Genomic DNA, 25,760 nt, shown 5'->3' with positions numbered 1-25,760 from the left:
GCAATACAGGCGCACTGCAAGCGATTTTGTTTCATATTTCTCAACAACAGAGATCACAAGTGAAACCAAGTTTCAGTATTATTTCGTTATTTTTGGCATGTTGGAAACATACTATAATTTTCATCTAGTACAAAATGTCGGCATACTGACAGACGCAGACAGGTTTTCAGATTTTTATACTCAGTTTGTCATGTAATCGGGACTTATTTACTTTCATAATGTAAAAAAAGTCTTTCACACATGTATGCTGATCAAAATATTGTAGCACATTTGCAACCACATTGTGGAGAGGTGGAAACTCTACCTGAGAGAAACAATGTAGACGTCCTGGACAGTTTTAACCTAAAAGGATTTGTCTTTAAAGCGGAGAATATTCACTGCAGATCAATCAGTTACATGTGCACATATATAGGGACACTTTCAACTGAAATTACAAACGGTCTCAAAACCAACTCGAAAACAGATGTAAGAATGGCAGTGTTCTCAAAACGTTTAGAAAACTATCCCTGTAATTCTTTCAAGAGCCGAGCAAACCAGAGACAGGCTGAGCCACGGCCCACACAACCGGCTCGCATGCGACTTGGCATGGCGTGGCCGGCCCTGTGTCAGACGCTATAGCGTTGACTGTGATGTGGCAGTCTGCAGTGTGGAGCGACGTTTCGAATAAACGCCAATGGTGATACTACTAAATGAAACATGCGGTCTCAGTTCCTTCATATCATGGCAATCTTACCAGTAAACACTATATCATAAGGATTTTACGCGCACAGCACTGCCCATTGCTCAAGGAAATCCGCATGCTTCAATTCAGCAGGGGGATTTCTGATGTATGTGGTTGAGATACGCAAACCTTATTCAAAGAACAGTGGATAATTCTTCTGCTCTGGTCTACAAGAGTCTTTGGTGTGACGTCATAAGCGAGTGACTGCGTGTGAGATCGCTCTCTAAGTCTTTTATATATTTTTAGGTTTCAGATACATATTTTAACGGTTTTTGTGAGAATATTTACTATATAAATGACTTTTGGTGGTTTCTTCATTCACCTCTGCCTTTCTTGTGTTGTGACCTGATATTTGTGAGTGTTTCGTATCGAGCAACGTAACCTCTTACCTGTGTTTACATTCCGCGCTGACCAGTTGCAGCTGTAGCGGCGCATCGAAAGCTAAGTACTAATTAATTGTTTGTGTATAGTGGTTTATTTAGGAACTTAAGTAGTCTTCAACCGGTGTTTTTTGTGTTTTCTGGTGAAATAATATCAGAAGAACCTTTTGGGAACTGTTTTCAGCTTCCTTCCTGTGTCATTGGACGTTTGATTACCTTTCTGTATTAGTCTTTTGTTATATTCACATTTGTTGTTTATTAATACCGTTAATAATAATAGTTACTTCCCTTGTAGAGTAAGTTTGTGATTATTGTAGTCAGGTTTTTAACATCTACTTATTGTAGTAGCGGAACTTAGAAAAAGTAAAATTTTACCATGAGTGAGAAGTGTGGGCTTTGCCGTAGGTTCGTGAGTAGTGGATTGCTGTGTGAGACTTGTTCGAAGTATTTTCACTGGGGGGAATGCAGTGGGGAAGCCAGTGGGCATTCTGGTGAGATCCTCTCCTGGAACTGCAGGTTATGTAGCAAGAGTAAGTTAATAGAGGAGCAGGAGCGTAAGATCTGTGCCCTTCAGGTGCAGTTGAAAAACGCACAGGAGGAGCTAGATAGGATGAGGAGGGAGAAGGGGGTTGGGGAATGGGAGCTGGCTGTTGGCAAGAGATCTGCTAGGAGAAGAAGATTTTCAGATAGTTTTACTATTGGTGTTTACAATAGATATGACCAACTGTCAGAGTCTAGTGGAGAGGAATCTCTAGTAGCTGTAGATGTAGGAAGTATGCAGCAGACCTCAGTAGTTACGGTGGCTAGAACAGTTGCAAAGTTGAAGAGGAAGAAGAAGGTTCTGCTGTTAGGTAGTTCTCATGGCAGAGGTGTAGGCCAGCAATTGCAGGAAGTGCTGAGGAGTGAGTACCAGGTCACCAGCATTGTGAAGCCTAATGCAGGATTGGCTCAGGTGACTGTTAACATAGGGGGGTTATGTAGGGATTTTACTAAAGAGAATCAGTTAGTGATAGTGGGTGGGGCTGGTAATAGTATTGCCACTCAGACTGGCAACACGAATGTGCATTTCGTGGAACTGTTTCAGCGTCACGATCGGCCTCATCTTAATACAGCCGTCAGGCGTAATAACATGAGACTTGGGGGTGCGCTGATGACAGAAAGCATGGATCACATTTCAGTGGTGTCGGTGGAGTCTATCAGCAGGACAGGTTTCACTAGACATGGCCTGCACCTCAACAGGTATGGGAAGGGGAGGTTAGCAAAGCTTATAGGTGACAGCATAGGTGGGGTTGGTGGGATCACTCATGGGAAAATTCCTGCAGTAGTGGGTGTTAGAGCTGCACCTTTTTTAGATTGAAGTCAGCTGATAGGTATTCCTGCTTAAGGGAAGTCTCTCTAACAAAGGAACCACTTTTGACAAAGCTTAGGTATCCGAGTAATGAGGGAATTAGTATATTTCATCAAAATATACAATGTATTAGAGATAAAGTTAGTGAATTGCATATAGATGTTGACTCTGAATTTATTGGTATATCTGAACACTTCTTAAATAAGGAGATAATTCAGAGGCTTCCTTTACCAGGATCCAGGTTGGCTGGCAGCTTTTCGAGGAGCTCTTTGCGGTGTGGGGGGGTAGCCATGTATGTGAAAAACGGCATCCCATTTGAGTCAATTGATGTTTCAAAGTACTGCACTGAAAACGTGTTTGAATGTTTTGCTAAAGCTAGAGGAGGTTCTTGGTTCACTTTATAGGAAATACAAAAAGTTTGTTATATGTGGTGACTTCAATATTAATTGTATAAGTGATTGTGCAAGGAAGAGGATGCTGGTAGACCTCCTTAATTCATATAATCTTATTCAAACCGTATTCTTTCCAACGAGAGTGCAAGGGAACAGTAGAACAACCATAGACAACATTTTTGTTCATTCCTCATTACTAGAAGGGCATTCTGTTAGCAAAAAGGTGAATGGTCTCTCAGATCATGATGCACAAATTTTAACTCTAAAAGATTTTTGTGCTGCAACACGTGTTAAATATAGTCATCAGCTGTTTAGGAAAGCTGATCCAGTTGCTGTAGAGACCTTTGTAAACCTTATCAAGGAACAAGAGTGGCAAGATGTTTATAGCGCTGATACAGTAGACGATAAATATAATGCTTTTCTCAAGACTTTTCTCGTGCTCTTTGAAAGTTGCTTTCCGCTAGAACGATCAAAACAGGGTACTAGCACAAACAGGCAGCGTGGGTGGCTGACTAGAGGGATAAGAATATCTTGTAGAACAAAGTGGCAATTATATCAAAACGTTAGAAACAGTCAGAATCTAAATGCAGTAGCCCATTACAAACAGTATTGTAAGGTGCTTAAAATGTTATTAGGGAGGCAAAAAGTATGTGGTATGCAGTTAGAATACCTAAGTCTCAGGATAAAATTAAAACTATATGGTCAGTCGTAAAGGAAGTGGCTGGTCTGCAGAGACAGGTCGAGGATATAGAATCAGTGCGTAGTGGGAATGTCCGTGTTACTGATAAGTCGCATATATGTACAGTATTTAATAATCACTTTCTGAATGTAGCAGGGAATCATATAGCGCTCTTAGAAAAAAGTGTTCCGAAACTGTTACCTGAAATGCTCCTCCGTGATACTGACAAGAGGGAGATTGAGTTAATAATTAAATCACTAAAGACCAAGAACTCTCATGGATATGACGGGGTATCTAGCAGAATACTGAAGTATTGTTCTATGTATGTTAGCCCAGTACTTAGCCATATCTGTAACTTTTCCTTTAGGAGTGGTTGGTTTCCAGACCGATTAAAGTACTTGGTAGTGAAGCCACTTTATAAAAAGGGAGACAGGGATAATATTGACAATTATAGACCTATTTCTATGCCATCGGTGTTTGCTAAAGTTATCGAGAAGGTTGTATACACAAGGTTACTGGAGCATTTAAATTCACATAATTTGCTGTCAAATGTTCAGTTTGGTTTTAGAAATGGTTTAACAACTGAAAATGCTATATTCTCTTTTCTCTGTGAGGTTTTGGACGGATTAAATAAAAGGTTGCGAACGCTAGGTGTTTTCTTTGATTTAACAAAGGCTTTTGACTGTGTTGACCACAAAATACACTCCTGGAAATGGAAAAAAGAACACATTGACACCGGTGTGTCAGACCCACCATACTTGCTCCGGACACTGCGAGAGGGCTGTACAAGCAATGATCACACGCACGGCACAGCGGACACACCAGGAACCGCGGTGTTGGCCGTCGAATGGCGCTAGCTGCGCAGCATTTGTGCACCGCCGCCGTCAGTGTCAGCCAGTTTGCCGTGGCATACGGAGCTCCATCGCAGTCTTTAACACTGGTAGCATGCCGCGACAGCGTGGACGTGAACCGTATGTGCAGTTGACGGACTTTGAGCGAGGGCGTATAGTGGGCATGCGGGAGGCCGGGTGGACGTACCGCCGAATTGCTCAACACGTGGGGCGTGAGGTCTCCACAGTACATCGATGTTGTCGCCAGTGGTCGGCGGAAGGTGCACGTGCCCGTCGACCTGGGACCGGACCGCAGCGACGCACGGATGCACGTCAAGACCGTAGGATCCTACGCAGTGCCGTAGGGGACCGCACCGCCACTTCCCAGCAAATTAGGGACACTGTTGCTCCTGGGGTATCGGCGAGGACCATTCGCAACCGTCTCCATGAAGCTGGGCTACGGTCCCGCACACCGTTAGGCCGTCTTCCGCTCACGCCCCAACATCGTGCAGCCCGCCTCCAGTGGTGTCGCGACAGGCGTGAATGGAGGGACGAATGGAGACGTGTCGTCTTCAGCGATGAGAGTCGCTTCTGCCTTGGTGCCAATGATGGTCGTATGCGTGTTTGGCGCCGTGCAGGTGAGCGCCACAATCAGGACTGCATACGACCAAGGCACACAGGGCCAACACCCGGCATCATGGTGTGGGGAGCGATCTCCTACACTGGCCGTACACCACTGGTGATCGTCGAGGGGACACTGAATAGTGCTCGGTACATCCAAACCGTCATCGAACCCATCGTTCTACCATTCCTAGACCGGCAAGGGAACTTGCTGTTCCAACAGGACAATGCACGTCCGCATGTATCCCGTGCCACCCAACGTGCTCTAGAAGGTGTAAGTCAACTACCCTGGCCAGCAAGATCTCCGGATCTGTCCCCCATTGAGCATGTTTGGGACTGGATGAAGCGTCGTCTCACGCGGTCTGCACGTCCAGCACGAACGCTGGTCCAACTGAGGCGCCAGGTGGAAATGGCATGGCAAGCCGTTCCACAGGACTACATCCAGCATCTCTACGATCGTCTCCATGGGAGAATAGCAGCCTGCATTGCTGCGAAAGGTGGATATACACTGTACTAGTGCCGACATTGTGCATGCTCTGTTGCCTGTGTCTATGTGCCTGTGGTTCTGTCAGTGTGATCATGTGATGTATCTGACCCCAGGAACGTGTCAATAAAGTTTCCCCTTCCTGGGACAATGAATTCATGGTGTTCTTATTTCAATTTCCAGGAGTGTATTACTGCAGAAGTTGGACCATTATGGAGTAAAGGGAGTAGCTTACAATTCGTTCGCCTCTTACTTTATGAACAGAAAGCAGAAGGTAATTCTCCGCAATATTGAGAGTGGTAGTGATGTTCAGTCCCAATAGGGCACTGTCAAGTGTGGCGTTCCCCAAGGGTCGGTGCTGGGGCCACTACTGTTTCTTATTTATATAAATTATATGCCTTCTAGTATTACAGGTGATTCAAAAATATTTCTGTTTGCTGATGACACCAGCTTGGTAGTGAAGGATCTTGTGTGTAATATTGAAACAGTATCAATTAATGTAGTTCATGAAATAAGTTTGCGGCTGGTGGAAAATAATTTGATGCTAAATCACAGTAAGACTCAGTTTTTACAGTTTGTAACTCACAATTCAACAAGAACCGATATTTTGATCAGACGGAATGGGCATATTATAAGCGAGATGGAACAGTTCAAGTTCCTAGGCGTTCGGATAGATAGTAAGCTGTTGTGGAAAGCCCATGTCCAGGATCTTGTTCAGAAACTAAATGCTGCTTTATTTACCATAAGAACGTTATCTGAAATAAGTGACACTTCAACACGAAAAGTAGTCTACTTTGCATATTTTCATACGCTTATGTCATGTGGTATTATTTTTTTGGGGTAATTCTATTGATTCAAAAAGGGTATTTTTGGCTCAAAAACGGGCTGTTCGAACTATATGTGGTGTAAGTTCGAGAACCTCTTGTCGACCCCTATTCAATAGTCTGGGAATTCTGACATGGCCCTCACAGTATATATTTTCTTTAATGTCGTTTGTTGTTAGCAGTATTAGCCTATTCCCAAGAGTTAGCAGCTTTCACTCAGTTAATACTAGGCAGAAATCCAATCTGCATGTGGAATGCACTTCCTTGACTCTTGTGCAGAAAGGAGTGCAGTATTCTGCTGCATCCATTTTCAATAAGCTGCCACAAGAACTCAAAAATCTTAGCAGTAGCCCAAACTCTTTTAAGTCTAAACCGAAGAGTTTCCTCATGGCTCACTCCTTCTATTCTGTCGAGGAGCTCCTGGAAGAACTAAAAAATTAAGCAAATTCCAGTGTTATATTCTTGATTTTCTTTATTTAAACTTACGACTTGTCACCTGAATATGTTTTTTTTTTTATTTTTAATTTTATCTGTTTCTAATATCGTGTTATAATTTCATGTATTGACTCGTTCCATGACCATGGTCCCACGGAACAATAAATAAATAAATAAAAATACAAGTTTCCATTTTACGTATATGAGATGTGGGTGATCAACGAATTGCCTGTCATGGACCTCCAGCAATTATGTGCACAAGTGAGGTTAAGCTACAGTAAACAGTTGTGTTCTAATATTGCGTTGTAGCGCATGTTTTATCTTTGCTCCAGTACAATTTGATAATTTGATAATTGCAAGAGGCCGATACGGAATGTCATGGAGTATCATACATATTTACAGTTGTAAAAAGGAGGAAAAAATGGAAAAACTTGTCAACTTTACGAGTTACTTAGCAACAGGGAGCAGTGGTAGGACTTTGCACTCACATTGGGGAGGGGGAAGGTGAGGAGGACAGCAGCTCATAATCCCATAGGTCACCTAGATTTAAGTTTTCCATTATTTCCCTAAATCACTGAAGGGAAATGACAGGATGGTTCTTTTGGAAAGGACGCGGCCGACTTCGTTCCTCATCCTTCCTCGTCCTTTCCCAATCCGGACTTATTCTCTACCTCAGATTACCAAATCTCAGAAGATACGTTAGTCCACAACTTTCCTTTTTGTCTTTGATATTAACTGTCATACTATGGTAGAGCAGTTCATTATATCACGACTTTATTGTCAGTAAGTGAAAAGAGAATTTAGAAAATGGCGAATTGAGAATGTCGAGGACAACAAGGTTATCTTTTCAAGTATACCATTGCACTTGGCGACAGAGTTCTCATCGTGCTAAAATGCGGATTACAAGGCACAGGCGTAGCTATGATAGGTCAACCGTGGAAAATATTAATCTATACAGTAATAGGACTCGAATATCAATTAACTGAGTCTGTAGAATGAATAGGTCTAGATGTGAGGCAATGTTTCTGCCAAGGCTGGGCACCGTCGTAAATTATGCAGTTGTGTTGAAAAAAGAATCAAATGACAATTTTAACTTAGTTTTTGAAGACGCTGTAGAAGCTAATTAAAAAACAGCTTTTTATTTCAGCAGTGTTAAAATCCACAATTTTTAATGCCTCACAGTGGTAGGATTCAAAAACTCGTTCTGCGAGTACTTTCAGCGTAACGCTAACGGCACTAAACTCAACGAGTTGGGCTAGCATATACGAGACCGTTGATCCTCTTATTCTATGACATAGTTATCACAAGTAAAAACGAAGCGTCGCAATAGCTCTTAAAAACGTAATTCGATCCAACAGTTCTGTTATTGAGGGTAACGCACTAGAAGGAATCAGTGCAGTACCTAACATCTTGACATCTGCGAGTATGGACATTGAAGCAGAATGATACATGCTAGGAAACATGCTTTCAGAAACGATCATTCGAAAAATTTCTTGGTGGATCTCCCAACATATGTGAATACGAAGAATCGAGAGCAAATTCTCCAACATCAACCTAAGACTTAGCAGAGCTGATGTTGAGTTACCCCGATGTATGCACAACTATAGTGATGTATCTAATAGAACTTGTAGCTTTTCAAAAGCTCGCAGTTGTGTTTCCAAACTTTTATGCCTTGTGTACGCGACGCTACCCCCACCCGTACAAGTGCATATCGCTATTCCATGACCTCAGTGGAAAATATGTGAAAGAGCTTGCCCCTCTTCTAGCAGCAGTGTACCGAAGGTCTTCGGTGGAGCGAAGTGTTCCTAATGACTGGAAAAAAGCACAGGTTGGGACAGGTCGTTCCCTTCTTCAAAAAGGGTCGTCGAACAGATATACAAAACTACAGGACTACATCTCTGACATCGGTCAATTGTAGTATTTTGGAACTTCTTTTATGCTCACGTATTATGATATTTCTTGAGGCCGGAGATGTTGGTTCCGAAAACAAGGATCGCGTGAAATTCAGCTCTCTCTGTTCGTCCACGAGACCATAAAGCAGTGGATACAGGCGCACAGGTAGATACCGTGCTCCTTGACCTTCGGAAGGCGTTAGATATTGTTCTGAACTGCTACTTAATAAAAAAATACGAGCGTAAAGATTATCAGACTTACTGTGTGAATGGAATAAAGAGTTTCTATTTAATAGAACACATACGTCTTTCTCAGCGGAGAGAAGTGTTCAGACATAAAAGTAACTTCGGGTTTACCCCAAGAGAGTGTTATAGGAGCATTATATTTCATAATATATGTAATTGATGAGAACAGAAGCTTTCGAAATATGGTGCTACAGAAGAATGTTGAAGATTAGATGGAGGGAAGTCAAGAGTTGACTCCAGTAAGCAGGTTCAAATGAGTGTAGACTGCGGTAGTTATGTAGAAATGAAGAGGTTCGCATGGGATGTTCTAACATGGAGAGCTGCATCTTCGCACTGAAAAACTACAAAGGCAAAAATGCTGGCCTCATTTCACTTGTGTATTTGTCGTATAGGGGAAATAATTGATTTCCGAAACCGTGTTTATTAGTATTAATTGCCCCTTTCGTTTGTACGTATAATATTGAAACCTGTTGTGTTAATTTACTGGAAGCGTTGCTGTATGAGCGCCGCTCGGTGGTTTCCAGGGGACTTCAACTGGCTGACTGTGCGGACGGCGCAGGTGGACGGCCACGACGACTGCCTCTGCCGGCCGCTGTGTGACACAGTCAGCTTCCACACCACCGTCACCTCCGGAGACCTCTTCAACTCCAACTACGACTACAACAGCTTCTTGTACGTTACACGTCCTCACTCCTATACCTGCGAAGCGTCATGTTTTGCAACCACAAGTAACTTCATAATATATACACTACTGGCCATTGAAATTGCTACATCAAGAAGAAATGTAGATGATAAATGGGTATACATTGGACAAATATATTATACTAGAACTGACATGTGATTACATTTTCACGCAATGTGGGTGCATAGATCCTGAGAAATCAGTACCCAGAACAACCACCTCTGGCCGTAATAACGGCCTTGATACACCTGGGCATTGAGTCAAACAGAGCTTGGATGGCCTGTACAGGTACAGCTGCCCATGCGGCTTCAACACGATACCACAGTTCATCAACAGTAGTGACTGGCGTCTTGTGACGAGCCAGTTGCTCGGCCACCATTGACCAGACGTTTTCAATTGGTGAGAGATCAGGAGAATGTGCTTGCCAGGGCAGCAGTCGAACATTTTCTGTATCCAGAAAGGCTCATACTGTGAAACGTCCCCTTTGAACAATTTATACATGACTGTGCTTAAACTGACACGCAATATTTTTAGCGCAACGCAATCTGACTTTCAAAAATCCCTACAAAAGAAATGGCCCTGACTAACATTAACCTATGCGTTTCACAAATCGCTTACCTCACAAAAATCTTGGTTACTCGAACTACTGCAATACATCAAGCGCCACTACTGCCAGCTAAATAAAAGATTCAAACTATGGTAGGCACTAACTACTGATAGGGATAGTTAGCAAATGAAAGATATTAATAGAGAACAAACAATGTATTTACCTTAATATCATCATATATATATATATATATAGCAGTTCATGACAAATTTCAAAACTCCGCCATCTCTCTCCCCACATCCACCACTGCTGGCGGCTCACCTCCAACTGCGCAACGCTACGCGCTGTTCACATCCAGCTGCCGCTGCCCAACACTACAATGGCAGACAACAATGCAAACTAGACACAGACTGCACACAGCACAGCCAGTGTTTTTTTTACAGAGGTGGCGTTACCAATAAAAAAACCTAAACAGCCTACTTACATAGCCCCCATGCTCCCCACAAAAAAATTTACAAATTGTTTTGGGCAGTGGCCAATAATGATTTGATAAAATTTTTCATAATTACAATAACAAAGATATCAAATGCACACACTTATTGATACAATGTTGGTCAAAAGCTAAACTTTCTCACAGTCCATAAAGACAGTCCTAATCGTTCATCACAGTAAAATAGCAGTGTTTTTCTCAAAGTCTGAGCAGTAAAAGAAAATGCACACGGAAGTAGTGGATTTCCATGCAGTCTTGAAGAAGTAGTGTTGTCATTCCAACGGAAAGACAGTGCTGACTCTCGACATGCAGACAGGTAATGGGCCACAACAGAGCAAACCCACAGCAGAGTCATTCGACGTTTTGAAGAATATTGGTAGGTAGGTCATCACAGAGTAGACCCACTGTAGTCCTGGTAGAGAGTATGGTATTGGTGGGTCATCAAAGATGCAGACCCACTGTAGTCGCAGAGGGTGGGCTTACTGGTAGTTGGGAGCTCCAACGTCAGGCGCGTAATGGGGCCCCTTAGGGAAATGGCAGCAAGAGAGGGGAAGAAAACCAATGTGCACTCCGTGTGCATACCGGGGGGAGTCATTCCAGATGTGGAAAGGGTCCTTCCGGATGCCATGAAGGGTACAGGGTGCACCCATCTGCAGGTGGTCGCTCATGTCGGCACCAATGATGTGTGTCGCTATGGATCGGAGGAAATCCTCTCTGGCTTCCGGCGGCTATCTGATTTGGTGAAGACTGCCAGTCTCGCTAGCGGGATGAAAGCAGAGCTCACCATCTGCAGCATCGTCGACAGGACTGACTGCGGACCTTTGGTACAGAGCCGAGTGGAGGGTCTGAATCAGAGGCTGAGACGGTTCTGCGACCGTGTGGGCTGCAGATTCCTCGACTTGCGCCATAGGGTGGTGGGGTTTCGGGTTCCGCTGGATAGGTCAGGAGTCCACTACACGCAACAAGCGGCTACACGGGTAGCAGGGGTTGTGTGGCGTGGGCTGGGCGGTTTTTTAGGTTAGATGGCCTTGGGCAAGTACAGAAAGGGCAACAGCCTCAACGGGTGCGGGGCAAAGTCAGGACATGCGGGGACCAAGCAGCAATCGGTATTGTAATTGTCAACTGTCGAAGCTGCGTTGGTAAAGTACCGGAACTTCAAGCGCTGATAGAAAGCACCGAAGCTGAAATCGTTATAGGTACAGAAAGCTGGCTTAAGCCAGAGATAAATTCTGCCGAAATTTTTACAAAGGTACAGACGGTGTTTAGAAAGGATAGATTGCATGCAACCGGTGGTGGAGTGTTCATCGCTGTTAGTAGTAGTTTATCCTGTAGTGAAGTAGAAGTGGATAGTTCCTGTGAATTATTATGGGTGGAGGTTACACTAAACAACCGAACTAGGTTAATAATTGGCTCCTTTTACCGACCTCCCGACTCAGCAGCAGTAGTGGCAGAACAACTGAGAGAAAATTTGGAATACATTTCACATAAATTTTCTCAGCATGTTATAGTCCTAGGTGGAGATTTCAATTTACCAGATATAGACTGGGACACTCAGATGTTTAGGACGGGTGGTAGGGACAGAGCATCGAGTGACATTATACTGAGTGTACTATCCGAAAATTACCTCGAGCAATTAAACAGAGAACCGACTCGTGGAGATAACATATTGGACCTACTGGTAACAAACAGACCCGAACTTTTCGAATCTGTATGTACAGAACAGGGAATCAGTGATCATAAGGCCGTTGCAGCATCCCTGAATATGGAAGTTAATAGGAATATAAAAAAAGGGAGGAAGGTTTATCTGTTTAGCAAGAGTAATAGAAGGCAGATTTCAGACTACCTAACAGATCAAAACGAAAATTTCTGTTCCGACACTGACAATGTTGAGTGTTTATGGAAAAAGTTCAAGGCAATCGTAAAATGCGTTTTAGACAGGTACGTGCCGAGTAAAACGGTGAGGGACGGGAAAAACCCACCGTGGTACAACAACAAAGTTAGGAAACTACTGCGAAAGCAAAGAGAGCTCCACTCCAAGTTTAAACGCAGCCAAAACCTCTCAGACAAACAGAAGCTAAACGATGTCAAAGTTAGCGTAAGGAGGGCTATGCGTGAAGCGTTCATTGAATTCGAAAGTAAAATTCTATGTACCGACTTGACAGAAAATCCTAGGAAGTTCTGGTCTTACGTTAAATCAGTAAGTGGCTCGAAACAGCATATCCAGACACTACGGGATGATGATGGCATCGAAACAGAGGATGACACGCGTAAAGCTGAAATACTAAACACCTTTTTCCAAAGCTGTTTCACAGAGGAAGACCGCACTGCAGTTCCTTCTCTAAATCCTCGCACAAACGAAAAAATGGCTGACATCGAAATAAGTGTCCAAGGAATAGAAAAGCAACTGGAATCACTCAATAGAGGAAAGTCCACTGGACCTGACGGGATACCAATTCGATTCTACACAGAGTACGCGAAAGAACTTGCCCCCCTTCTAACAGCCGTGTACCGCAAGTCTCTAGAGGAACGGAGGGTTCCAAATGATTGGAAAAGAGCACAGATAGTCCCAGTCTTCAAGAAGGGTCGTCGAGCAGATGCGCAAAACTATAGACCTATATCTCTTACGTCGATCTCTTGTAGAATTTTAGAACATGTTTTTTGCTCGCGTATCATGTCATTTCTGGAAACCCAGAATCTACTATGTAGGAATCAACATGGATTCCGGAAACAGCGATCGTGTGAGACCCAACTCGCCTTATTTGTTCATGAGACCCAGAAAATATTAGATACAGGCTCCCAGGTAGATGCTATTTTTCTTGACTTCCGGAAGGCGTTCGATACAGTTCCGCACTGTCGCCTGATAAGCAAAGTAAGAGCCTACGGAATATCAGACCAGCTGTGTGGCTGGATTGAGGAGTTTTTGGCAAACAGAACACAGCATGTTGTTATCAATGGAAAGACGTCTACAGACGTTAAAGTAACCTCTGGCGTGCCACAGGGGAGTGTTATGGGACCATTGCTTTTCACAATATATATAAATGACTTAGTAGATAGTGTCGGAAGTTCCATGCGGCTTTTCGCGGATGATGCTGTAGTATACAGAGAAGTTGCTGCATTAGAAAATTGTAGCGAAATACAGGAAGATCTGCAGCGGATAGGCACTTGGTGCAGGGAGTGGCAACTGACCCTTAACATAGACAAATGTAATGTATTGCGAATACATAGAAAGAAGGATCCTTTATTGTATGATTATATGATAGCGGAACAAACACTGGTAGCAGTTACTTCTGTAAAATATCTGGGAGTATGCGTACGGAACGATTTGAAGTGGAATGATCATATAAAACTAATTGTTGGTAAGGCGGGTACCAGGTTGAGATTCATTGGGAGAGTGCTTAGAAAATGTAGTCCATCAACAAAGGAGGTGGCTTACAAAACACTCGTTCGACCTATACTTGAGTATTGCTCATCAGTGTGGGATCCGTACCAGGGCGGGTTGACGGAGGAGATAGAGAAGATCCAAAGAAGAGCGGCGCGTTTCGTCACTGGGTTATTTGGTAACCGTGATAGCGTTACGGAGATGTTTAATAAACTCAAGTGGCAGACTCTGCAAGAGAGGCGCTCTGCATCGCGGTGTAGCTTGCTCGCCAGGTTTCGAGAGGGTGCGTTTCTGGATGAGGTATCGAATATATTGCTTCCCCCTACTTATACTTCCCGAGGAGATCACGAATGTAAAATTAGAGAGATTAGAGCGCGCACGGAGGCTTTCAGACAGTCGTTCTTCCCGCGAACCATACGCGACTGGAACAGGAAAGGGAGGTAATGACAGTGGCACGTAAAGTGCCCTCCGCCACACACCGTTGGGTGGCTTGCGGAGTATCAATGTAGATGTAGATGTAGTCTTTGTAGAGATGGCCAGCAGCCATCTGTTGTGACTGTGCAGGTGCACAATCACCATTGAAGAGTCTTGCGGATAATATAGCATGTCCATAACCACCATTTGTGCACTCACAAAGTTTCTGGAATTGTCCTTAGAACCAGCAATGCTGTTATCCAGTCCCTTGCTGAATTATTAACACACATGCAAACACTAACAGTCCCTACTTCGCACATATTGCCCATATACTATGACCAACAGAAATGTGTGCAGTGAAATGTTACTTAATTTGATGACCTGGTGTCAATTACAATTGTATAACATAAAAATACAATAACAACGGTACAAAATACATAATTAAAAACATAACAATACAGACAACATTTGTAGTACAGGCTTTACAACAGAATCGAAATAACATATACGTCAGTTTTACAGGAATTATGACGTAAGTAAATACATAAAAGATCAGAATAATTATTGAAACATCAACTTCACATATGAGCATTAAAACAGAACAGAATAAATAATGTCTAAACATCTTTACAAAGAAAATAACATATTATAAATGCAAATTAAATTTGAGGATAACAGTATTCCTCATTATAGTGAATGTAGCTTAGTACTAGAACAGAAAAAAAATTTCTATGAAACAGTACACAGAGACAGGAAGAAAAGAAATACACAAGGGTACACAAACACATAGTGGGATAACACAAAAGGAAAGGACAGGGTTTGTTTTCAGTGTAACATTTGGTACTGCAGTCCAACCCAGAACTTCATTCCATATATCTTTCCTCTTATTTCAATATTTGTTTCCACCAAAAAAATTCTATCCAAGCATTCTTTCTGTATTTATATGTTCACACATTTCTTACCTCATTTTTATTTTCCATTATCTTACCTCATCATTTATTTCCAAGAAAATCCTACCTAAACCTGTTGTCCCTAAACCCTACTTTTTTGGTTCATATCCTCTTTCAAAAGATAAGTTACCAAATCGTAAAGAAATTATTTATGCAATTCCTGTGAAGGAAAATGTCTGTTTATGTGCCCTCGTTTTCTTGGACGTAGATCATTAATTTCTTATTGACTGGATCTGTAGGCATAACATAACTATATTAGTACATATATTATTTTATTTTAACCAATGCTGCAGTGCAGCTAGAAACTAGATATTAAAAAAAATAGGCAAAGCAAGGCATCAAACGTCATTCACTAGCCATATGGCATTTCATAATGCAGTAAACAATCTTTCAACTAACAAGACAATAGACATAAAATGTTTCTCATCATTTCATTTCAGTAAATATCATAAATTAAGAGCTCCACAGTGTAATCATATGTTTTCAAGTTCGAGCGTGTCGTATTTGCGATGCTTTCTACAAAGGAATGTCAATAGCGAGGATAATGGCCTCTTTTTTTTGTGCACCTAATGGCTTTCTTTTGTCAGACATCTACCTCTCAGCTGGACGCCCAAAACGCATTACGCCATGGTCACTTACCTTTCTTGCTGAAATATTTACGACGGCAGTTTCTGCCACAGTGACAGTCTCATATAAAAATATTTCACAGGTCAAGAATTTGCGTTACAAATCTGTAGAAACAAAATCCTATTGATATAACAGTGTCCAAAAAATTTTCGTCGGCATTGTAATACATTCACGCATTTACATACATTTCATAACTCTTAAAGTACGATTCTTGGTTTCCAACAACCTTTTTCACAAACCAGAGTCCCTAACCACTACTCATTATTCCTTACCTTATTACACATATACATATTCGTAACACTTCTTCAATATTTCGTCATAATAAATACGTAACATAATCAAATTCCTCATATAGCATCAGCTTATTGATCATAAACAAACCGCAACAGCGTAATACACATCGTCATCATATCATCATGAAACCTCAGCCAAATCTCAAAATTGTCGTAGCTTCCTTCAGTAATTTCAAAACCTAAAAAAAATTCTCTGCTCATGTCAAAAGTGTCATCTACTTCAAACGTACTTTAAAAATCATTATCCCATACCAAATATATCATTCAAAGCTCTCATAATATTACAATGGGTCCGAAAAAATATGAACAGTTCACAAAGTACAGACAAAATATAATTTCATAAGTGTGAAGTTATCCAACTGTGTAATTGCGTAAACATGTGTCACTGATGTAGTAAAAAAAATGTTTTCTCTCTCAGTTAAATGATCAGATAACTGTGTAATTTGAGTGTTAGAAAAATATGGTACCGATGTGTAAAGTTGTATAAGCAAATACCATATTAGCTAGGGCTCCTTGTGCCTGCCAAACACATGGTACACAAAGTAGGCGTGTACCCCCCAGAGGATTAATGTAATTATACCCTCAGGTGTTACAGATTACAGCAATGGAATGAAATATATCACGGAAAACCCTTGTATCATTGTATTTCAAATATCTTAAAAAATGCGTGTTTTAAGTGCGAGATTAATCACTCAAATACGTGTCATGTAGCGCTAAATGTGCGTCTTGCTGTAAGATAATCTCTGTGGAAGTGTCGTAGTTATCGTCCTCCGAAAGCTAAGTTCTGCAGAAGTCAATGTACTTACCTCATGATACACCAAATTTCAAGTAAACCAAAATGTTGCATTAAAATCTCATTAGCAATACTGGTAAATGTTCTAAGTATGTGAGCCTTATAGTCGTTACGTAAACGTGCAACTAACAAGCAAGAATGTACACACACAATAACACTGTGTCGTCTGTTCACAATAACAATGCATTCGTAATTTCTGTTTAAATAAGTCCTCTTGGTTCTTGACTGGATATTTAACTTCAAACATTGTTGCATATTAACAGATTCGAAGTCTGACAAAGCATACTAGTAATGTAAAGTGAAAAGTTATATGGCAAAGACAAAGTTAAAAAGCAGATTATCTTTCAATAAACGGTTTTACATTTGAAATGTGGTACAATCTTTTACTCTTCAAAGTACTCAGAGTTTCAGCTTGAACGCAATTACGTCGGTAAAGAATACTGGAATTTTTCTCAAGGTTAGCTTCTATGTTATTTTTCTCTGAGCCAGCCGGCGCACGTGGGTGCCTGCGGCGCGAGTCATTGTCTGTCTCTTTGTTGGCACGCGTTGTTATTGGGATTAGGAGACCGAACTTCTACAAATTCGCCTTGGCGAGAGGGCCCAGCTCTGTTAGAATCCCGCCAGTTCTGATGAAATTCACGTCTGTCGTTTTGTCGGTAGTTTACATAGTTTCTTGTTTGTCGGTCATGTGGTGGAGAATTTCTCCCTGAATCGTAACTGCGCGCTGGACCACTGCATCTAAAGTTACTCTGTCTCCCTTGATAATAATTATTTTGGTTCCCATATTGTCTGTTTCTATGGTAATCTCTGTCATATTCATTACTACAGAAATACGATCTTTCTCTGTAACTGTTATTACTCTGCCAGTGGTTGTCATACGGGTGGCGTCTGTTTTGGTCACGATGTGCTTTGTAAGAATAGACTTGTCATGTCCAGTTACTGTTTCTGTCGTCACGGAATTGTGACGGATGTGACCTGTAGTGATTGTTTTCCTGTTTTCGCATCCCGCGACTGTCTGTATCAATTTCTAATTCTTGTAAGAGTCCCTGAAAAGCTTCAATGTCGTCTTTGCAACGCCCTGCCGAAATAATATGTCGTAAATGTTCAGGTAATTTGATTAAGCAAATGCGGATGAGTTCTGAGGGGCTGTATGGGTTTGTCAGGTACTGATTCTTATGCAACATGTCTTCAAAATATTTCACAAGACTGGAAAATTCAGATTGTTCGAAATGTTTCATCATTATGATGCTATGTTTTACTCGGTCTTGTGTAGCTTGAGACCAATATGCTGAGAGGAAGGCATGACAAAAATCTCCTTCACTGTGGCAATTGTGAATGACCAATCGCATTCTTACAGCTGGTTCATTCTCCAAGTAGCCACACATAAATTCTGATCTGTGTTCTAACGACCAGTTGGGAGGAAAACAATGAGAGAATTGATGGAGCCATGCTTGTGGATGAATGTCGTTGCCAGAATTCTTAAATGTTTTGAATTTATGTGTAGTAATGAACAGCTTATAGTCAAAATCATCATGTCGGCGAGTCGCATATCGGTCATTGTTAGGTCGTGTCGGCCGTTCCATCTCAAAATTCGGTGCACATTGCCAATTTCTTTCATAACTTCCGAAATGCCCTGTGTTATTATTTTGTGGCTGTTCCGTATTTCTATGTCCCTCTTCCCGTATTGGGGCGCGAGTGTCCTCTGAAATACGTAATTCTTGTATTACCTGTGTCAGCTGATCTTGTACTTCCCGGATTTCTCTTTTGTACTGTGTATTGATTTGATTCTGATTCTGTTTGAATTTTCTAATTTGTTCATACTCTTCTGTGTCAGTGAAGGCTACAGGTCTTGTGTCATTCAGATCATCATCTACCTTTGTAGATAAGTTAGTGACCTGATCCGAAAGTTCGGCTACTTTCTCCGATAGTGAACACATTTCCTCAGTGTGTTTTTCTGAACCAAGTTTCAGAGTGTCCATTTGTGTTGAAATCGAATCTACTGTGTCCTTTAAGTTTTCCTGAGATTTTGCAAGTTGCGTAACCGAATCGGTAGATGCAACTGAGTCAATTTTAGCCCACAAGGTCTCATGATTTTCATGAACAATGGTTTGCAGTTCTTTTATGCCTGCTTCGTGATTCTATAATGCATTTTCATGCTGCGAAAAAATAGGTTGAAAATGCTCACAAATTTGTGTTTTTACGTCATTACAGACTTTTTGACATTTCGATTCAATGTTATGTAACTCAGTAGTTAAATCTTCACGTGTTTGTTCAAGTGTGGTGTCTAACTTTTTGAAGATTTTGTTCCATTGTGTCTAACTGTTGCTGTGTTTGTCTCTGGTGTTGTTCCATTGTGTCTAACATTTGAAGATTTTGTTCCATTGTGTCTAACTTTTTAAGATTTTGTTCCACTGTGTCTAACTTTTTAAGATTTTGTCGCATTTGTCTCTGATTTTGTTCCATTTGTTGCATTAATTGCAATAATAATGTATTAGTGTCTGGAATCTGTTTCTCTACGCTTTTCGGCAGTGCATTTGCACCGACAACATTCACATTTTGACAAGCAGAAAATGTGTCTTGACTTATTTGAGAAAACGGTGATGACCCAAAACCTGAATCTACAGTATTTGCGAAATTGTGTTCTGTCATTTCGGATTCCTGAGGCGAGCTGTTGCCGACCGATCGATCGATAATGCTTCTCTGTTCACTACCTGTTTCACTGTCTACAGAATTGTTTGCAGCCCGCTCCATTTCCCTATGCACAATTACCAAATTACTACTTTGAACATCAGTTAATTCATTACTCGGTGGCGCTAACACACTGCTTTCGTCTTCACTGTGATTTCTCAGTTTACTTTGGAGCCTAGTATTACGTTTTTCACACGCCATAATTGTCACAATATTTCACACGATAACACAGAAAAGCACAATTTGAAGAGCAAAATAAAATAACATAGCAATGGATATAATGTCTACTCAATTGCAAGCGCAGCTGCGAAATACTTGGTGCAAATCTACATGCATGCCACACCTGTTTTACTGTACAACAATGAAAGACTGCAACTACAAAGGAGATTCTCTCTACAATTACGCGCCAGCAATAAACAAACTCTACACTAATTACACAAACTACAAGAAAAAATCAGAAGATTCCCGTGAGGTATCCTCGGCTAAGGGTCGACATATGAAACGTCCCCTTTGAACAATTTATACATGACTGTGCTTAAACTGACACACAATATTTTTAGCGCAACGCAATCTGACTTTCAAAAATCCCTACAAAAAAATGGCCCTGACTAACATTAACCTATGCGTTTCACAAATCGCTTACCTCACAAAAATCTTGGTTACTCGAACTACTGCAATACATCAAGCGCCACTACTGCCAGCTAAATAAAAGATTCAAACTATGGAAGGCACTAACTACTGATAAGGATAGTTAGCAAATGAAAGATATTAATAGAGAACAAACAATGTATTTACCTTAATATCATCATATATATATATATATATATATATATATATATATATATATATATATATATATATATATAGCAGTTCATGACAAATTTCAAAACTCCGCCATCTCTCTCCCTACATCCACCACTGCTGGCGGCTCACCTCCAACTGCGCAACGCTACGCGCTGTTCACATCCAACTGCCGCTGCCCAACACTACAATGGCAGACAACAATGCAAACTAGACACAGACTGCACACAGCACAGCCAGTGATTTTTTTTACGGAGGTGGCGTTACCAATAAAAAAACCTAAACAGCCTACTTACAACAGGACCTGCAACATGTGGTCGTGCATTATCCTGCTGAAATGTAGAGTTTCGCAGGGTTCGAATGAAGGGTAGAGCCACAGTTCGTAACACATCTGAAATGTAACGTCCACTGTTCAAAGTGCCGTCAATGCGAACAAGAGGTGACCGAGACGTGTAACCAATGGCACCCCGTACCATCACGTCGGGTGATACGCCAGTATGGCGATGACGAATACATGCTTCCAACGTGCGTTCACCTCGATGTCGTCAAACACGGATGCGACCATCATGATGCTGTAAACAGAACCTGGATTCATCCAAAAAAATGACTTTTGCCATTCATGCACCCAGGTTCGTCGTTGAGTACACCATCGCAGGCGCTCCTGTCTGTGATGCAGCGTCAAGGGTAACTGCAGTCATGGTCTCCGAGCTGATAGTCCATGCTGCTACAAACGTCGTCGAACTGTTCGTGCAGATGGTTGTTGTCTTGCAAATGTCCCCATCTGTTGACTCAGGGATCGAGACGTGGCTGCACGATCCGTTACAGCCATGCGGATAAGATGCCTGTCATTTCGACTGCTCGTGATACGAGGCCGTTGGGACCCAGCACGGCGTTCCGTATTACCCTCCTGAACCCACCGATTCCATATTCTGCTCACAGCCATTGGATCTCGACCAACGGGAGCAGCAATGTCGCGATACGATAAACCGCAATCGCGATAGCCTACAATTCGACCTTTATCAAAGTCGGAAACGTGATGGTACGCATTTCTCCTCCTTACACGAGGCATCACAACAACGTTTCACCAGGCAACGCCGATCAACTGCTGTTTGTGTATGAGAAATCGGTTGGAAACTTTCCTCATGTCAGCATGTTGTAGGTGTCGCCAACGGCGCCAACCTTGTGTGAATGCTCTGAAAAGCTAATCAATTGCATATCACAGCATATTCTTCCTGTAGGTTAAATTTCGCGTCTGTAGCACGTCATTTTCGTGGTGTTGCAATTTTAATGGCCAGTTGTGTGTTTAATCCACCAGGGAAGCTTACGGACCAGCATTCTTCGATTTGTTTGATACATATATAAGTTGGAGATCAGTGCGCGGGTATCAGTTTACTAATACAGTACGACGCACTTCTTAAAAAAATATATAAATAAGTAAATAAATAAATCACACAATTGGAGTGGTAGGAAATTTTTAAGTGTTCAAATCCTCACGTTAGTTCCTTTATGTATTGCACCGAACTGCTATGAGATACTGATGTGCTGACACTAACCTTCAGATCATATAAGCATGAAAAAAATCTAGGAATGCTAGTCCCTAAACTTCCTTTTTCAGATTTAGCAGAAGGTCTACTAGTAAAGGACACGCAACCTTTATCGAAATTATTGTGCTTTCTGACAGTTGTATTGGAACATTTTTCACGCTAAAAATACCATACCTTACTGGACAGGAATATAAAACTCCATGTCAAGAAAATTTACGTTCGCTAGCTTTGGTCAGTTAAATTTTTGGAGTGTTGTATCGGGCATGGAAATACGTTTAAAAAAATACAAAACTGGATCGTAAATGGTTATAAAACTCGTTCATCAGCTCACGCACTTTAAGAATCTGTCAACTTGTTCGTAAAACGTGATGCTTTATGCAGCCCTGTGGATTCAGATGTCCTTAGGCTTAAGGACTCATATTTTTGTTTAAAATCATGATAAATTAACATACCCGTTTTCATTTTTGTCTTACTGAGCCGATGGCTTATCTGCATATTATACATTAGATTTAAGAATTCACCTTCACTAAAAGGCATTTGCCGGCTGTCTAAATGTTTAACATGATCTTATAGCACTATTTACTGTTCATCACTGAATAGTCTTTGGAAAAAAACTTATTGTTTCTTAAAACAGATTTCATGACTACATCTTTGTTTTGCCATAAAGCTTTAAGTCTGTCAGCTAACGAACTTCTTGAAACCGAATACTTCTCATTCACTTCTCTGATTGTCATTTCAAGAAGACTTATGACTTTTGAACGGCTTCCTATTGGTGTTTTCATCCCATTTATGTCAAGACTTCTCCATCTTTGCGTGTTAAAGAAAAAGGAAAAGTAAAAAATAAGTTTTTGGCTCTCTGTTTTGCTCGACACAACCCGAAATTTCTTTGTTTGATTCTACCCGAACGTATCGCAGATTTACTTTACCAGTCTCATTGTTATTACTTGGGGCCTAGACATCGTCTCATCCTACAGTACACACGATAATACCAGATGTATCTAAAGATTATAATAAAAACGTAACGGTCTTTGCTTGCAAACAAAACAAAACATTTTAATGTGAAGCTTTTGCAAAACTAACTAGGAACAGGCAGCTTGTTGCCACTCCGAAACACACTGTTGTCTTCATTCAAAATCGAGCGAGTGCTCTTATTCCTCCGCATTTCACACTCCAGTGGGGCAACAGGTGTTGTCACTCTCTAGAGCTTAGGAACCGCTCTTGTCCGATACAATCCGCTGTGCGATGCCACCCGACCTTCCCCTATATCACATAAATCAATTTGTAGCTCTGTATTTATGCATCCGTATAGATTTTACAAACCACTGAAGTGATGTAACTCACAGCGACTGATTTAAAGAAAAAATGTACTTCGTTCTCAGATAATAGTAACAAGTGAAGAAAGATGACGTTAAATGGTTACAGTTAGGCGAGTAGCATTCAAATCTCTATCCTATTATCCTTTCGCATGTTTCCTCTGAGTTTCTTTTGCCATACTAAACGAGTATGAAGTCGTGAGGGTGAACCCGGTCCCCACCGACAATGTTTCGTTGGCTGTTTAGTAACATTTCGTGAGCATTTTGGTACAAGCGACTCCTGGTAACTCGTTGCAGAGTGACTGCACTTAGTTTGATTTCTTACCTCCAGTTATATTTGTATATCTATTGCGGTCGAAATATCTGCACAACAGTGCTAAAAACAACCATGTTCCGTTCACTAAGGTACTTACTGCTGGTACCAGCAATGTCTAATCTTCAGCCTCAATCTTGTGTTCAGTAATTCGCGGCCTCTGTTTCGTCTTTGTTTTCCTGCTGTCGTAGTTCTACATTAACAGTGATACTGAGCAGAACTATGGATAGGTTAACTGAAGCAGAGTTGACCGATATACACCTCATGTATGGGTTTACTGAGTGCAATGGAAGAGCGACACAGTGATGTTATGTTGAGCCGTTTGCCATTACTGGCCCCCACGAGAAACCGGACCCTTCCGTGTTAGAATTGTTGCATTACAAGATTTTCAACACATCTGAAAGTATTTACATAGAAACAAAGGCAATTTTGGTGACAAACCGAGTAAATAATAATCACATTATTACTCTTCGACCAGTTTTGGAGACGTCGGGTCCCTTATACGAGAAAATACTGAGAAAATATCCTTCAATAACTTATGAAATTTTTTTGGTGACTTCGAGTTCATCTTGTATACTTCCACACAACGCAGACGTGTTCTTTGCCTCTGCTTTAGCAAAATTTCTGCGCCATTATCATTCTTGATAAGAGTTTGAAATCCAGATACAATTTATAAAATTGATTATCATAATACAACGTCAATATGGTGACAGAATGGTCAGCGTGTGCCACTACCTCACACACCCTGTGTTCGATTGCCTGCCCTCTGCACTGTACAGTGCTTCCCATTAGTTGCAGTTCTGATATGGAATTATTCGATTTCACGAAGACTGCTGACGAGCTACTTTTAGGAGCAGCAGCTGCTCCATCTTCCGACGTGGCCACAAGTGTGTGCTGACTACAAAATCCTGTGGTACAATGACGTTTTAGGAAGAGGATAAACTAGCGGTGGCTCAACAGACCTTTCTATAAGACTATTTTACTACGGAATTTAGTTTAGTACAATGTGTTACATACTTAAAATTTATAGTTCCAGTGAAATGGGTTTACTTCTATATCATTCGAGATCTGCCGTGACTATAGTTTCCATCATTCGAGCTTTTCGTTGTAATAACAATCAAACTATCGACATACTGTAACCTCAAGCATCACGCAGATCCTGGAGGAAGACTTCTTTAAAAAGAATCAGTACGGATCAGAAAAAAATCATTCATATGAAGCACATCTTGCTTTAATCACATACGAATGTTGGAATCAACACATGCACGAGAAGAGGTATATTCTGTCTTCCTCGATTTCCATAAGTCGTTCAGTACTCTGTCACATCGTCGAATACTAATCAGATCACAATAATATCTTCTCTAGTACGTGGTTGGCTCCAGAAATGCTTGAGTAAAGCAACATACTAGGTTCAACCGAACGGCAAACGAAAGTAAAATTATCTCCCATGGAAGAGTAGCAGGACACCAAATGTTTTCAGTGTACATATACGATCTATCAGATAGGTTCAGTAGAAGTAAAATATTGCTGACGATGCTGTCGTGCATAGTTGTTGATCGATCAGGAAGACTAAGACATAACTTCCAATTAGTGACAGCTGTCTCGAAATGCAGATCAGCGTAAGATATGCCTATAACAAAGGGAAAGAAGTACATAGTAAGTAGAATGTATTTTCACTCTGCAACGGAGTATGCGCTGATATGAAACTGTCGGACCAGGACTCGCGACAAGCACTTTTGTCTCTCAAGGGCAAGTACTCGACCAACTTTTTGATTTTACTTTTTTTAAAATATCTTATAGATTTCTTCAAGAGACAGACCAATTTTAATTTCTCAGTGATTTGGAACTAGTACAGCATATACTTTTTTGTTTTTGTTTTTAGTGTCACAGTCAGCTACAGCCTGGAAGGAGACAAGGAGGGCATGGGTCGAACCACGAGGGCTCACTGGGCTTCAACCTTAAAAGGTCTTTTTTGCACATTTACATTTAAAAAAAAATTAAAATAACCCACCCATTCAGAACCCTGACAACCCCGCAAGACCGAGTCAATGAAGTGGGCGCGTCATGCTTCGTT

At 41.3% G+C, this 25,760-nt stretch overlaps 1 protein-coding gene across 1 annotated transcript in view; it reads left to right on the top strand.

The window, feature by feature from the left end:
* The window catches only part of LOC124776407 (pickpocket protein 28-like), a 175,007-nt gene that overhangs the window by 107,282 nt on the left and 41,965 nt on the right, over window positions 1-25,760 (top strand). Inside the window, exon 8 of the mRNA XM_047251394.1 lies at window positions 9,377-9,524. Within this exon, the coding sequence (XP_047107350.1) occupies window positions 9,377-9,524 (148 nt within the window). The remainder of the gene's footprint in view (window positions 1-9,376; window positions 9,525-25,760) is intronic.

The sequence above is a fragment of the Schistocerca piceifrons genome, chromosome 1 (genome assembly GCF_021461385.2).
Source record: "Schistocerca piceifrons isolate TAMUIC-IGC-003096 chromosome 1, iqSchPice1.1, whole genome shotgun sequence".
NCBI classification, from domain to species: Eukaryota; Metazoa; Arthropoda; class Insecta; order Orthoptera; family Acrididae; genus Schistocerca; species Schistocerca piceifrons.
The sequence above is the reverse complement of the archived record's forward strand: the minus strand, read 5'-3'. Positions and strand labels throughout refer to the sequence as shown.